Consider the following 14,157-nt stretch of genomic DNA (forward strand, 5'->3'; position numbering starts at 1 on the left):
ATGAGGAAAATTCACATGGTACTTAAGTTAACAAAAGAATATGATTTGTAACTTCTTTATTTAGGTTGAATATTTTAGAAAATACCTGACAAGCAATAAAGAGCTCAAATCAGGGACAGAAGCCTGGCATGAAAATAACCTACTCCAAGAAACATTTCTCTTCAAAGATAATTAGTGGCTTCACTGCTTTCCTCACCATCAGTAGAGAGATGAGATCACTTTCACCTGGAGATGGGAATGCTTTTCCAAGCCTTGATATTTATTCTAACCTAAATTCATCCTGTTCCAGATACCCTGCAGTGCACTGTAGAACAGAAGATAAGAACTTTTCTCTGAATTTGGGTCTTCTAGACTTTGGTGCAGCATATCTGTTTGTTATTACTAATGTAAGTAGCTCACAGCCACCTCTTTACCCTCTCTCCATATACATATATCTCCTGGGATCCTCTAGGCAGGGGCAGAAAACAAAAGAGAAGACTCTGTGGCAAAGAGTATATTTATTTCTAGCATAAGATGACAGGTTCTACAGTGACTTTAATTATTTTTATTTTTATTTTTTTTGAGACAGAGTTTCGCTCTCGTCGCCCAGGCTGGAGTGCTGTGGCACCATCTCGACTCACTGCAACCTCTGCCTCCCGGGTTAAAGTGATTCTCCTGCCTCAACCTCCCCGAGTATCTGGGATTACAGGCACCCACCACCACCATGCCCAGCTAATTTTTGTATTTTTAGTAGAGATGGGGTTTTGCCATGTTGGCCAGGCTGGTCTCAAACTCCTGACCTCAGATGATCCACCAGCCTCAGCCTCCCAAAGTGTTGAGATTACAAGCGTGAGTCACCGCACCTGGCTCTACAGTGACTTTAGAAAGCCCACTGTCTCTGTAGGGGTTGTTAAGAGATAACATCAACAACAAGCAAAGGGTCTTGGGGAAGGAGAAACATAATTTATCTTGAGCCATCACTGTGAGATGCCATGGCCTGCTCCAGTCTTTTTATGTCTCCAATCAAACACAAGTTATTTATGAAAAAGTACTAATGTCTTCTTGGCCAGCTTCATATGCAGATCTTCTCACTCTCTGGAAATTTGATCTGCTAGCATGTCACAGTCTGAAATACTGAAACTGATAATAATGTCAATCTCTACACAAAGTTTGGGGATCAGTTAACTGTGATCTGTCAAAAACAATTGTCCTAGCAGTCAGGGCAGAGTAACTGATTTTAATTTTGATGTCAATCTTGACTTTAATTTTGTTATTTCATTATTATTCATACTGTATTAAAGACTAAAAGATAGTGAATAAGAAAAAGAGAGAACATTTGTAGAGGTTTGATGAGAACCCAATCTACAAAGTTCTATTTATTTTACTAACTAATTAATTTAATTAACTTGATCCCTTTGGTGTGCCATTTTTTTTTTTATTATTATACTTTAAGTTTTAGGGTACATGTGCACATTGTGCAGGTTAGTTACATATGTATACATGTGCCATGCTGGTGCGCTGCACCCACTAACTCGTCATCTAGCATTAGGTATATCTCCCAATGCTATCCCTCCCCCCTCCACGCACCCCACAACAGTCCCCAGAATGTGATGTTCCCCTTCCTGTGTCCATGTGATCTCATTGTTCAATTCCCACCTATGAGTGAGAATATGCGGTGTTTGGTTTTTTGTTCTTGCCATAGTTTACTGAGAATGATGATTTCCAATTTCATCAATGTCCCTACAAAGGACATGAACTCATCATTTTTTATGGCTGCATAGTATTCCATGGTGTATATGTGCCACATTTTCTTAATCCAGTCTATCATTGCTGGACATTTGGGTTGGTTCCAAGTCTTTGCTATTGTGAATAATGCCGCAATAAACATACATGTGCGTGTGTCTTTATAGCAGCATGATTTACAGTCCTTTGGGTATAAACCCAGTAATGGGATGGCTGGGTCAAATGGTATTTCTAGTTCTAGATCCCTGAGGAATCGCCACACTGACTTCCACAATGGTTGAACTAGTTTACAGTCCCACCAACAGTGTAAAAGTGTTCCTATTTCTCCACATCCTCTCCAGCACCTGTTGTTTCCTGACTTTTTAATGATTGCCATTCTAACTGGTGTGAGATGGTATCTCATTGTGGTTTTGATTTGCATTTCTCTGATGGCCAGTGATGATGAGCATTTTTTCATGTGTTTTTTGGCTGCATAAATGTCTTCTTTTGAGAAGTGTCTGTTCATGTCCTTCACCCACTTTTTGATGGGGTTGTTTGTTTTTTTCTTGTAAATTTGTTTGAGTTTATTGTAGATTCTGGATATTAGTCCTTTGTGAGATGAGTAGGTTGCGAAAATTTTCTCCCATTTTGTAGGTTGCCTATTCACTCTGATGGTAGTTTCTTTTGCTGTGCAGAAGCTCTTTAGTTTAATTAGATCCCATTTGTCAATTTTGGCTTTTGTTGCCATTGCTTTTGGTGTTTTAGACATGAAGTCCTTGCCCATGCCTATGTCCTGAATGGTAATGCCTAGGTTTTCTTCTAGGGTTTTTATGGTTTTAGGTCTAACGTTTAAGTCTTTAATCCATCTTGAATTGATTTTTGTATAAGGTGTAAGGAAGGGATCCAGTTTCAGCTTTCTACATATGGCCAGCCAGTTTTCCCAGCACCATTTATTAAATAGGGAATCCTTTCCCCATTGCTTGTTTTTCTCAGGTTTGTCAAAGATCAGATAGTTGTAGATATGTGGCGTTATTTCTGAGGGCTCTGTTCTGTTCCACTGATCTATATCTCTGTTTTGGTACCAGTAACATGCTGTTTTGATTACTGTAGCCTTGTAGTATAGTTTGAAGTCAGGTAGTGTGATGCCTCCAGCTTTGTTCTTTTGGCTTAGGATTGACTTGGCGACGCGGGCTCTTTTTTGGTTCCATATGAACTGTAAAGTAGTTTTTTCCAATTCTTTGAAGAAAGTCATTGGTAGCTTGATGGGGATGGCATTGAATCTATAAATTACCTTGGGCAGTATGGCCATTTTCACAATATTGATTCTTCCTACCCATGAGCATGGAATGTTCTTCCATTTGTTTGTATCCTCTTTTATTTCCTTGAGCAGTGGATTGTAGTTCTCCTTGAAGAGGTGCTTCACATCCCTTGTAAGTTGGATTCCTAGGTATTTTATTCTCTTTGAAGCAATTGTGAATGGGAGTTCATCATGATTTGGCTCTCTGTTTGTCTGTTTTTGGTGTATAAGAATGCTTGTGATTTTTGTACATTGATTTTGTATCCTGAGACTTTGCTGAAGTTGCTTATCAGCTTAAGGAGATTTTGGGCTGAGACAATGGGGTTTTCTAGATATACAATCATGTCGCCTGCAAATAGGGACAATTTGACTTCCTCTTTTCCTAATTGAATACCCTTTATTTCCTTCTCCTGCCTGATTGCCCTGGCCAGAACTTCCAACACTATGTTGAATAGGAGTGGTGAGAGAGGGCATCCCTGTCTTGTGCCAGTTTTCAAAGGGAATGCTTCCAGTTTTTGCCCATTCAGTATGATATTGGCTGTGGGTTTGTCATAGATAGCTCTTATTATTTTGAAATACATCCCATCAATACCTAATTTATTGAGAGTTTTTAGCATGAAGCATTGTTGAATTTTGTCAAAGGCCTTTTCTGCATCTATTGAGATAATCATGTGGTTTTTGTCTTTGGTTCTGTTTATATGCTGGATTAAATTTATTGATTTGCGTATATTGAACCAGCCTTGCATCCCAGGGATGAAGCCCACTTGATCATGGTGGATAAGCTTTTTGATGTGCTACTGGATTCGTTTTGCCAGTATTTTATTGAGGATTTTTGCATCCATGTTCATCAAGGATATTGGTCTAAAATTCTCTTTTTTGGTTGTGTCTCTGCCTGGCTTTGGTATCAGAATGATGCTGGCCTCATAAAATGAGTTAGGGAGGATTCCCTCTTTTTCTATTGATTGGAATAGTTTCAGAAGGAATGGTACCAGTTCCTCCTTGTACCTCTGGTAGAATTCGGCTGTGAATCCATCTGGTCCTGACTCTTTTTGGTTGGTAAGCTATTGATTATTGCCACAATTTCACATCCTGTTATTGGTCTATTCAGAGATTCAACTTCTTCCTGGTTTAGTCTTGGGAGGGTGTATGTGTCCAGGAATTTATCCATTTCTTCTAGATTTTCTAGTTCATTTGCGTAGAGGTGTTTGTAGTATTCTCTGACGGTAGTTTGTATTTCTGTGGGATTGGTGGTGATATCTCCTTTATCATTTTTTATTGCGTCTATTTGATTCTTCTCTCTTTTTTTCTTTATTAGTCTTGCTAGCAGTCTATCTATTTTGTTGATCCTTTCAAAAAACCAGCTCCTGGATTCATTAATTTTTTGAAGGGTTTTTTGTGTCTCTATTTCCTTCAGTTCTGCTCTGATTTTAGTTATTTCTTGCCTTCTGCTAGCTTTTGAATGTGTTTGCTCTTGCTTTTCTAGTTCTTTTAATTGTGATGTTAGGGTGTCAATTTTGAATCTTTCCTGCTTTCTCTTGTGGGCATTTAGTGCTATAAATTTCCCTCTACACACTGCTTTGAATGTGTCCCAGAGATTCTGGTATGTTGTGTCTTTGTTCTCATTGGTTTCAAAGAACATCTTTATTTCTGCCTTCATTTCGTTATGTACCCAGTAGTCATTCAGGAGCAGGTTTTTCAGTTTCCATGTAGTTGAGCAGTTTTGAGTGAGATTCTTAATCCTGAGTTCTAGTTTGATTGCATTGTGGTCTGAGAGATAGTTTGTTATAATTTCTGTTCTTTTACATTTGCCGAGGAGAGCTTTACTTCCAACTATGTGGTGAATTTTGGAATAGGTGTGGTGCGGTGCTGAAAAAAATGTACATTCTGTTGATTTGGGGTGGAGAGTTCTGTAGATATCTATTAGGTCCGCTTGGTGCTGAGCTGAGTTCAATTCCTGGGTATCCTTGTTGACTTTCTGTCTCTTTGATCTGTCTAATGTTGACAGTGGGGTGTTAAAGTCTCCCATTATTAATGTATGGGAGTCTCAGTCTCTTTGTAGGTCACTGAGGACTTGCTTTATGACTCTGGGTGCTCCTGTATTGGGTGCATATATATTTAGGATAGTTAGCTCTTCTTGTTGAATTGATCCCTTTACCATTATATAATGGCCTTCTTTGTCTCTTTTGATCTTTGTTGGTTTAAAGTCTGTTTTATCAGAGACTAGGATTGCAACCCCTGCATTTTTTTTTCCATTTGCTTGGTAGATCTTCCTCCACCCTTTTATTTTGAGCCTATGTGTGTCTCTGCACGTGAGATGGGTTTCCTGAATACAGCACACTGATGGGTCTTGACTCTTTATCCAATTTGCCAGTCTGTATCTTTTAATTGGAGCATTTAGTCCATTTACATTTAAAGTTAATATTGTTATGTGTGAATTTGATCCTGTCATTATGATGTTAGCTGGTTATTTTGCTCTTTAGTTGATGCAGTTTCTTCCTAGTCTCGATGGTCTTTACATTTTGGCATGATTTTGCAGTGGCTGGTACCGGTTGTTCCTTTCCATGTTTAGTGCTTCCTTCAGGAGCTCTTTTAGGGCAGGCTTGGTGGTGACAAAATCTCTCAGCATTTGCTTGGCTGTAAAGGATGTTATTTCTCCTTCACTTATGAAGCTTAATTTGGCTGGATATGAAATTCTGGGTTGAAAATTCTTTTCTTTAAGAATGTTGAATATTGGCCCCCACTCTCTTCTGGCTTGTAGAGTTTCTGCCGAGAGATCCGCTGTTAGTCTGATGGGCTTCCCTTTGAGGGTAACCCGACCTTTCTCTCTGGCTGCCCTTAACATTTTTTCCTTCATTTCAACTTTGGTGAATCTGACAATTATGTGTCTTGGAGTTGCTCTTCTCGAGGAGTATCTTTGTGGCGTTCTCTGTATTTCCTGAATCTGAACGTTGGCCTGCCTTGCTAGATTGGGGAAGTTCTCCTGGATAATATCCTGCAGAGTGTTTTCCAACTTGGTTCCATTCTCCCCATCACTTTCAGGTACACCAATCAGACGTAGATTTGGTCTTTTCACATAGTCCCATATTTCTTGGAGGCTTTGCTCGTTTCTTTTTATTCTTTTTTCTCTAAACTTCCCTTCTCGTTTCATTTCATTCATTTCATCTTCCATCGCTGATACCCTTTCTTCCAGTGGATCGCATCGGCTCCTGAGGCTTCTGCATTCTTCACGTAGTTCTCGAGCCTTGGTTTTCAGCTCCATCAGCTCCTTTAAGCACTTCTCTGTATTGGTTATTTTAGTTATACATTCCTCTAAATTTTTTTCAAAGTTTTCAATTTCTTTGCCTTTGGTTTGAATGTCCTCTCATAGCTCAGAGTAATTTGATTGCCTGAAGCCTTCTTCTCTCAGCTCATCAAAGTCATTCTCCATCCGGCTTTGTTCCGTTGCTGATGAGGAACTGCATTCCTTTGGAGGAGGAGAGGCGCTCTGCTTTTTAGAGTTTCCAGTTTTTCTGTTCTGTTTTTTCCCCATCTTTGTGGTTTTATCTACTTTTAGTCTTTGATGATGGTGATGTACAGATGGGTTTTTGGTGTGGATGTCCTTTCTGTTTGTTAGTTTTCCTTCTAACAGACAGGACCCTCAGCTGCAGGTCTGTTGGAGTACCCGGCTGTGTGAGGTGTCAGTCTGCCCCTGCTGGGGGGTGCCTCCCAGTTAGGCTGCTCAGGGGTCAGGGGTCAGGGACCCACTTGAGGAGGCAGTCTGCCCGTTCTCAGATCTCCAGCTGCATGCTGGGAGAACCACTGCTCTCTTCAAAGCTGTCAGACAGGGACATTTAAGTCTGCAGAGGTTACTGCTGTCTTTTTGTTTGTCTGTTCCCTGCCCCCAGAGGTGGAGCCTACAGAGGCAGGCAGGCCTCCTTGAGCTGTGGTGGGCTCCACCCAGTTGGGGCTTCTAGGCTGCTTTGTTTACCTAAGCAAGCCTGGGCAATGGTGGGCGCCCCTCCCCCAGCCTGGCTGCCGCCTTGCAGTTTGATCTCAGACTGCTGTGCTAGCAATCAGCGAGACTCCGTGGGCGTAGGTGCGCCCACCTCCCAGCCAGGTGCGGGATATAACCTCGTGGTGCACCGTTTTTTAAGCCCGTCGGAAAAGCGCAGTATTCCGGTGGGAGCGACCCGATTTTCCAGGTGCCGTCTGTCACCCCTTTCTTTGACTAGGAAAGGGAACTCCCTGACCCCTTGCACTTCCCGAGTGAGGCAATGCCTCGCTCTGCTTCGGCTCGCACACGGTGCGCTGCACCCACTGACCTGCGCCCACTGTCTGGCACTCCCTAGTGAGATGAGCCCAGTACCTCAGATGGAAACGCAGAAATCACCCGTCTTCTGCATCGCTCACGCTGGGAACTGTAGACCGGAGCTCTTCCTATTCGGCCATCTTGGCTCCAGCCACCTCCATGTCTCTTTTAACCCTCCTGGCCAAAAGCAGCAACACTTTAACCCTTGTTGCAAAAGAATCTGTTCTTCTAATCTTGTTCGTTTTCTTCAATTTCCACTACTTCATTTCTACCAGGCTGATAACCATAGCAGGCCTGGGCATAGCCTGAGGAGAGAAGTATAATCTCTGCTCAAAGAATAAACACACCCTTATCAAGGGAATTATCTGAAAATTTATTTTGTTTGTGTAATTCAGATGCCATTTTATGTTTAAAATGTTGTCCAGGATCAAAATGCCTGATAGGGCAAAACGGTGGAAATCCAAACTGCAATATCAAAATATTCTCTCATTTAAAGTCTCTGTCAATGATGATATCTGATTGAATCTAGGCGAGTGAGCATAATATTACGAAAAGAAGTTTTGAAAAGCTGGAATTGTGTAGAAATGCTCAATTTCCTGAAAGTGGCTGAAGAATGAAAATACAAAAAGGATGGATATAAGATCGTAGAATGCTGTAGTTAGAAATATTTACTTGAGACTACTGACAAGTCCATTTCCATTTTCTCTTTCCCTAAGAACACCAATCAGGGTCTTCAGGCCTGGAAGATTGAAGACATTCCAGCCAACAAAATGTCCATTGCGTGGCAGCTACCACAATATGCCCTGGTTACAGCTGGGGAGGTCATGTTCTCTGTCACAGGTCTTGAGTTTTCTTATTCTCAGGTAAGTTTTTGCAAATAGAAGGTAGAAATTGAGACATTGCTTGAAGGACAATGAATTTTAATTCTAGCACTGACTTAAATAGGTATGTTATCTCTTTTGGCCTTGGGTACCTTATTTATGACCCTGAACATATATGACCTGAACATCTTAACTCCCCAGGTCATGACAGTACAGCATGGGAGTCTATGATTTTGGGGTTCTAGGAAAGAGATTAAAGATTAAAATGAAGAGCTGCAGAGTCAGACTTCCCGTGTTCAAATTTTGGCTGCATGACCTATTGTGTAACCTTGAGCAAGTAAATTACTATCTCTGTAATGCTGTCGCCCAGGCTGGAGTGCAGTGGTGCGATCTCAGCTCACTGCATTCCAGCCTGAGCGACAGAGCGAGACTCCATCTGCCTCCCCGGTTCAAGCGATTCTCATGCCTCGGCCTCTTGAGTAGCTGGGATTATAGGCGCACACGACCATTCCTGGCTAATTTTTGTATTTTTAGTAGAGACAGGGTTTCACCATGTTGGCCAGGCTGGTCTCTAACTCCTGACCTTGGATGATCTGCCCACCTTGGCCTCCCAAAGTGCTAGGATTACAGGCTTGAGCTACTGCGCCCAGTCTGTAATACTATTTTTTTAATGTATAAGAATACGAATAGAACTTATCTCTTAGGATTGTAATGAAGATTATACGACATAATAAGTTTAAAAATATTCAGTTAGGAGCTTCATCTTATTCTTACTGTTTACATTATTAACACCCTCTGAATCAATGTGATAGCTGAATTTAATAAGAGAAGTTCTAACTTGGAAGCTTTTGTGGGAGAAGTTTCCTGGATGCATGGGGCATGAGGGCAGTGAAGGGAGTTTGTTTACTTTCAAACTTGTGTCATCCCCAGGCTCCCTCTAGCATGAAATCTGTGCTCCAGGCAGCTTGGCTATTGACAATCGCAGTTGGGAATATCATCGTGCTTGTTGTGGCACAGTTCAGTGGCCTGGTACAGGTATGGATCTGAGGGAAGCAGGATTCATTTCTACTCAAGTTTTTCCTCCAGCTTTCTCTTCTCCCTTTCCCCCATCTCTCTGCTTCCCACATTCCCCTTTCAGTGCTGTGACATGAAATGGGTTAGATATACAGACTTTACCAGGAAAATAGACATATGTAAGTGGCAATAATGACTACAATATACCTATGTGAGGAGAGGCCAGTGAACCCAGTCTTTGTCCAGCAAAAGTCTGGTTAAACTGGTGATCCCAGGTCAGTCTGCTCCCCACTCCTCATCCTGTAAAGATCTCTTTAGTTTCAGATTTCTCCATATTCTTCTCATATTTATTTCCCCCTGCAGTGGGCCGAATTCATTTTGTTTTCCTGCCTCCTGCTGGTGATCTGCCTGATCTTCTCCATCATGGGCTACTACTATGTTCCTGTAAAGACAGAGGATATGCGGGGTCCAGCAGATAAGCACATTCCTCACATCCAGGGGAACATGATCAAACTAGAGACCAAGAAGACAAAACTCTGATGACTCCCTAGATTCTGTCCTGACCCCAATTTCTGGCCCTGTCTTGAAGCATTTTTTTTCTTCTACTGGATTAGACAAGAGAGATAGCAGCATATCAGAGCTGATCTCCTCCACCTTTCTCCAATGACAGAAGTTCCAGGACTGGTTTTCCAGTACATCTTTAAACAAGGCCCCAGAGACTCTATGTCTGCCGGTCCATCAGTGAACTCATTAAAACTTGTGCAGTGTTGCTGGAGCTGGCCTGGTGTCTCCAAATGACCATGAAAATACACACGTATAATGGAGATCATTCTCTGTGGGTATGCAAAGTTATGGGAATTCCTTTATAGGTAACTGCCATTTAGGACTGATGGCCCTAATTTTTGAGGTGCTGATTTAGAGGCAAAATTGCAGAATAACAAAGAAATGGTATTTCAAGTTTTTTTTTATAAGCAATGTAATTATGCTATTCACAGGGGCCTCAAGAATTGGTATGTATGATGTGATCTGGTCCAGCCAGGGCCTGGCTTGTCAGCTCTCTAGGTTTGATATGACTTTAGTAAATTTGTCAATATAGATGGTAGGAAGCAGAATGCCATTTTATTAAAACACAGGAGAAGTTATATCTCTCTGATTATGATAGTATTTTATTTACTTATCCAAACCCTCCTTTCTCAGTATGGATAGATCATGGAAACCAGATTAGAGATAGTAAGCATTAGTAAACATTGTTCTGGAGAACAGGAACAGGTATAAGTTGTAGAAATCCTGAAGAGCCAGTCATTCTTTTACAGAGTACATTCTTCTTAGCCTCTATGGCGCTGGTCTATGCCCTTCAGTGAACAGTTGTATAAACAATAATTATAATTTGCAACCTTGTCTTGTCAACCTTGCTGATCCAGCTTTTTCTTATTATCACACCTTGTCTTGCTTATTGCAGCAAATATTCAATAACAACAATGTTTCTATAAGTCCAACTTCCTTTATTAATGTTTCCATTTAGCCTCAAAAATATCAAAGTAGTTCCTTTTTGATGCTGTTTTCCTGATTTACTTTTCCCATAAGTTTTAAATACCATTTCTGCCTTGAAGCCTAGAAATTTTCTTTTTATTCAAAAAAAGTTACATTAATGCTCTAGGTTTGAGGTTCTAAAATGGAAATGTCAATAGAGGAGCATGGTCCTATGTGAGGTTCCTATCAAAATTTGTGGGAGTAGGGATGGTAGAGCATGAGGGTTTTGTTTGTGTATGTGTATGGTCATGAAAAAAAATTGAGAAACATTACCTCATACACAATGAATGAATCAGAGGACAGACACGGGAATGGCACGACTGTGCAGTGTGTTACTAGGAAAAAAGTTCAGAATCACTGTTCTAGAGAGCTTCATTTCCATTGGTTTTAAAACATTATTCTCATGTAGAACAGTGTTGGGTCTCATACTGTTAATGTTAATACGTAACAATGTTCATGTTAACAGGCACCTGTTAATATTAACAGATAATGTTACTGTTAACAGGTAAGAGAAATTGCTCTAAGTGCCCAAACTTTATATACTTCAGTTTTAATGACAAGCATTTCAGAAGTATAAGAGCGGCAGCCAGACCAACCAGTTTTTCCAGATATCTTGATGTGAACCTGACCCTACTCCTTTAGAAGACAGCCTGTTCATTTTTAAATAGCTTTAACCCAAACTGTTCTATGACCATTGTTTCAAGAGACATTAACACAGTTCTGTAAATAGAAGTGTCTATGGACAAATAAGTTTGGGAAATGTGGCATACTGTATCCTTTTCTTAACATTTGCATATTAAAGACTCTGAGATATCCTGCAGTAAAGACACAAGATACCTTGTTTAAATTAACATGTACGCTGCAGAACATTGGTTTGGAAAAAACTGTTGAGCAGTTCTTCCTTGTAAGTGCTGAGCTTCCTCTCTGAAACCTCCTACCATTGTTTTTTTTCCCCTGTAGCTAACAAGAATAAGTATAACAGCCGGCCAGGCACAGTGGCTCACGCCTGTAATCCCAGCACTTTGGGAGGCTGAGACAGGTGGATCACCTGAGGTCAGGAGTTCGAGACCAGCCTGGCCAACATGGTGAAACCGTGTCTCTACTAAAAGTACAAAAATTAGCCAGGTGTGATGGCAGGTGCCTGTAATCCCAGCTACTCGGGAGGCTGAAGCAGAAGAATTGCTTGAACCCGGGAGGCAGAGGTTGCAATGAGCCGAGATCACGCCATCACACTCTAGCCTGGGGGACAAGAGTGAGACTTCATCTAAGAAAAAAAAAAAAAGAATATGTATACCCCCTTTTTCATGTGGCAGATGTTTAGCTATTTGGGGAGAACTTTCATGGCTCTTCCCTAATCATCAAGTATTCAAGGTAAAGATTCTCGGTTCCTGTAATGGTTCCTCACCAGGCATAATTTGTCCTTTTACCATCCTACTTTCTGTCTTCTGAAAAACATTCTTTATCTGAAATACAGCAATTAATATTAAGATATCTTAATATGAAATACCTGGAGTCAAATATAACATTCCAAAGTAGTCTGACTGGAAGAACTAGCACCTGCCTTTCTTCAAACAATGCACTTCTGTTAATGCAGTGTAAGGTAACGTGAGTTGTTTTTGGAAACTACATCATAATGTGGACTTACATTCTAGCACTTATCACTTAATGACAGGGATACATTTGAGGAATGCATTGTTAGGCAATTTTGTCATTATGCAAACATCATAGAGTGTACTTACATAAACCTATGGTATAGCCTACTACACATCTAAGCTATATGGTATAGACTGTTTCTCCAGCTATATGGTGTAGACTGTTTCTCCTAGGCTACAAACCTGCACAGCATGTTACTGTATTAAATGCTGCAGGCAATTGTAACACAATGGTATTTTTATACTTAAACATATCTAAACATAGAAACGGTACAAAAAACTTTACACATTATATAGATGTATCAGATTATTCATATGTGCTCTGAAAATGTCTATATCTGTTATGTATCAATTTTTTAAAAAGTGAATGACATAATTCATTTGAAAAAATGTGGACACACAAATTGGAAAAGAGGTATAAATGCAGTATTATAATCTAATGGGACCACCATCACATATTTGGTCTGTCATTGACTGAAACTGCAATATACAGTTTTTCTTAACATTTGCATATTAAAGACTCTGACTATATATGGACATATATGACTGTCACCATTGTAAGACATTTTGATGTTATTCTAAGTGACACGTTAAACCATTGGAAGTTTAGAACATGAGAGTGACATAATGTGATCATTTAAGATCACTTTGGCTGCTAAGGGGAGAATTATCTATAGTCAGGAAGGAAAAGAAGTAAGGAGTTAAGTTAGGAGGCTTTTGCAATAGTTCAGGCAATAGATGGTAGTGACTTGGACAAGGTGATAGTAGTGGAGGTGGAGAGAAATGGTTTGACTTGGAATTAAACTTTAAGCTAGAACTGACAAGATTTGAGTGTAGTTTGGATACACAATTTAAAAGAAAGAAATGCGCCAGATGTGGTGCCTTACACCTGTAATCTCAATTCTTTGCAAGGATAAGGCAGGAAGATTCTTTGAAGCCGGGAGTTCAAGACCATTCTAGGCAACATAATGAGACCCCCTCTCTACAAGAAATAAAAATAAAAAAATTAGCCGGGTGTGGTGGTGTGCACCTGCAACCCCAGCTTCTCAGGAGGCTGAGGCAGAACAATCCCTTGAGCCCAGGTGCTTAAAGCTGCAATGAGCTATGATCACACCACTGTACTCCAGCCTGGACAATAGGACCCTGTCTCAAAATGAAAGAAGCGGTGGGGGGTGGAGAGAGAGAGAGAAAGAGAGAGAGAGAAAGGAAGGAAGGAAGGAAGGAAGGAAGGAAGGAAGGAAGGAAGGAAGGAAGGAAGGAAAAAGAAAAGAAAAGAAAAAGAAAGAAAGAAAAAAGCTCACTCCTAGATTTGGTCCTAAGTAGTAACGATGAATCAGGATGCAATTTTCTAGAAATAGCAAAGACTAGGATAAGAAAAGTTTTCTGGTATGAGTTTTGTTTTGGACATGTTGAGCTTCTACCCATGCTAATGGCTATCCAATTAGAGACATGAAGTTAGCAGTTTCATATATGAGTCTGAAGATCAGGTAAGAGGTTGGAGCTAGAAACATAAACTTGAGAATCATCAGCATATATATGGTATTTAAAGCCATCAAACTGGAAGAGATTTCCCAAGAAGTGAATGTGTATAGAGAAATGATGAGCAAGAAGGACAGTTTGACAAGAATAAGGGGCAAAGAGGTAAAATATACAAAGGAAGCTAGGGATCAGATCACTTAGGTCCGGGTGTGCTGGTGTGCACTTGTAGTCCCAGCTACTCAGAAGGCTGAGGTAAGGAGGATTGCTGGAGCCCAGGAGTTTGAGGCTACAGGGAGTGATGATCACACCACTGCACTCCAGCCTGGCCCATAGAGTGAGACCCCATCTCTAAAAAAAAGAGAGAGAGAGAGAAAT

At 40.6% G+C, this 14,157-nt stretch overlaps 1 protein-coding gene across 3 annotated transcripts in view; it reads left to right on the plus strand.

The window, feature by feature from the left end:
* SLC15A2 (solute carrier family 15 member 2) overlaps nucleotides 1-13,552 on the plus strand; it is a 53,345-nt gene extending 39,793 nt beyond the window's left edge. For 2 of the 3 annotated variants that reach the window (XM_034957174.3, XM_003825181.5), the window contains 4 exons: nucleotides 290-386; nucleotides 8,003-8,149; nucleotides 9,038-9,142; nucleotides 9,485-13,552. In XM_034957174.3, the coding sequence (XP_034813065.1) occupies nucleotides 290-386; nucleotides 8,003-8,149; nucleotides 9,038-9,142; nucleotides 9,485-9,661 (526 nt within the window). In that variant the 3' untranslated portion in view covers nucleotides 9,662-13,552. Of the gene's footprint in view, nucleotides 1-289; nucleotides 387-568; nucleotides 1,949-8,002; nucleotides 8,150-9,037; nucleotides 9,143-9,484 lie in introns of those variants that run through there. The other variant, XM_055110343.2, reaches the window with a different exon arrangement.
* The last annotated feature ends 605 nt before the right edge of the window (nucleotides 13,553-14,157 follow it).

Source organism: Pan paniscus, chromosome 2 (genome assembly GCF_029289425.2).
Source record: "Pan paniscus chromosome 2, NHGRI_mPanPan1-v2.0_pri, whole genome shotgun sequence".
Lineage (NCBI taxonomy): Eukaryota > Metazoa > Chordata > Mammalia > Primates > Hominidae > Pan > Pan paniscus.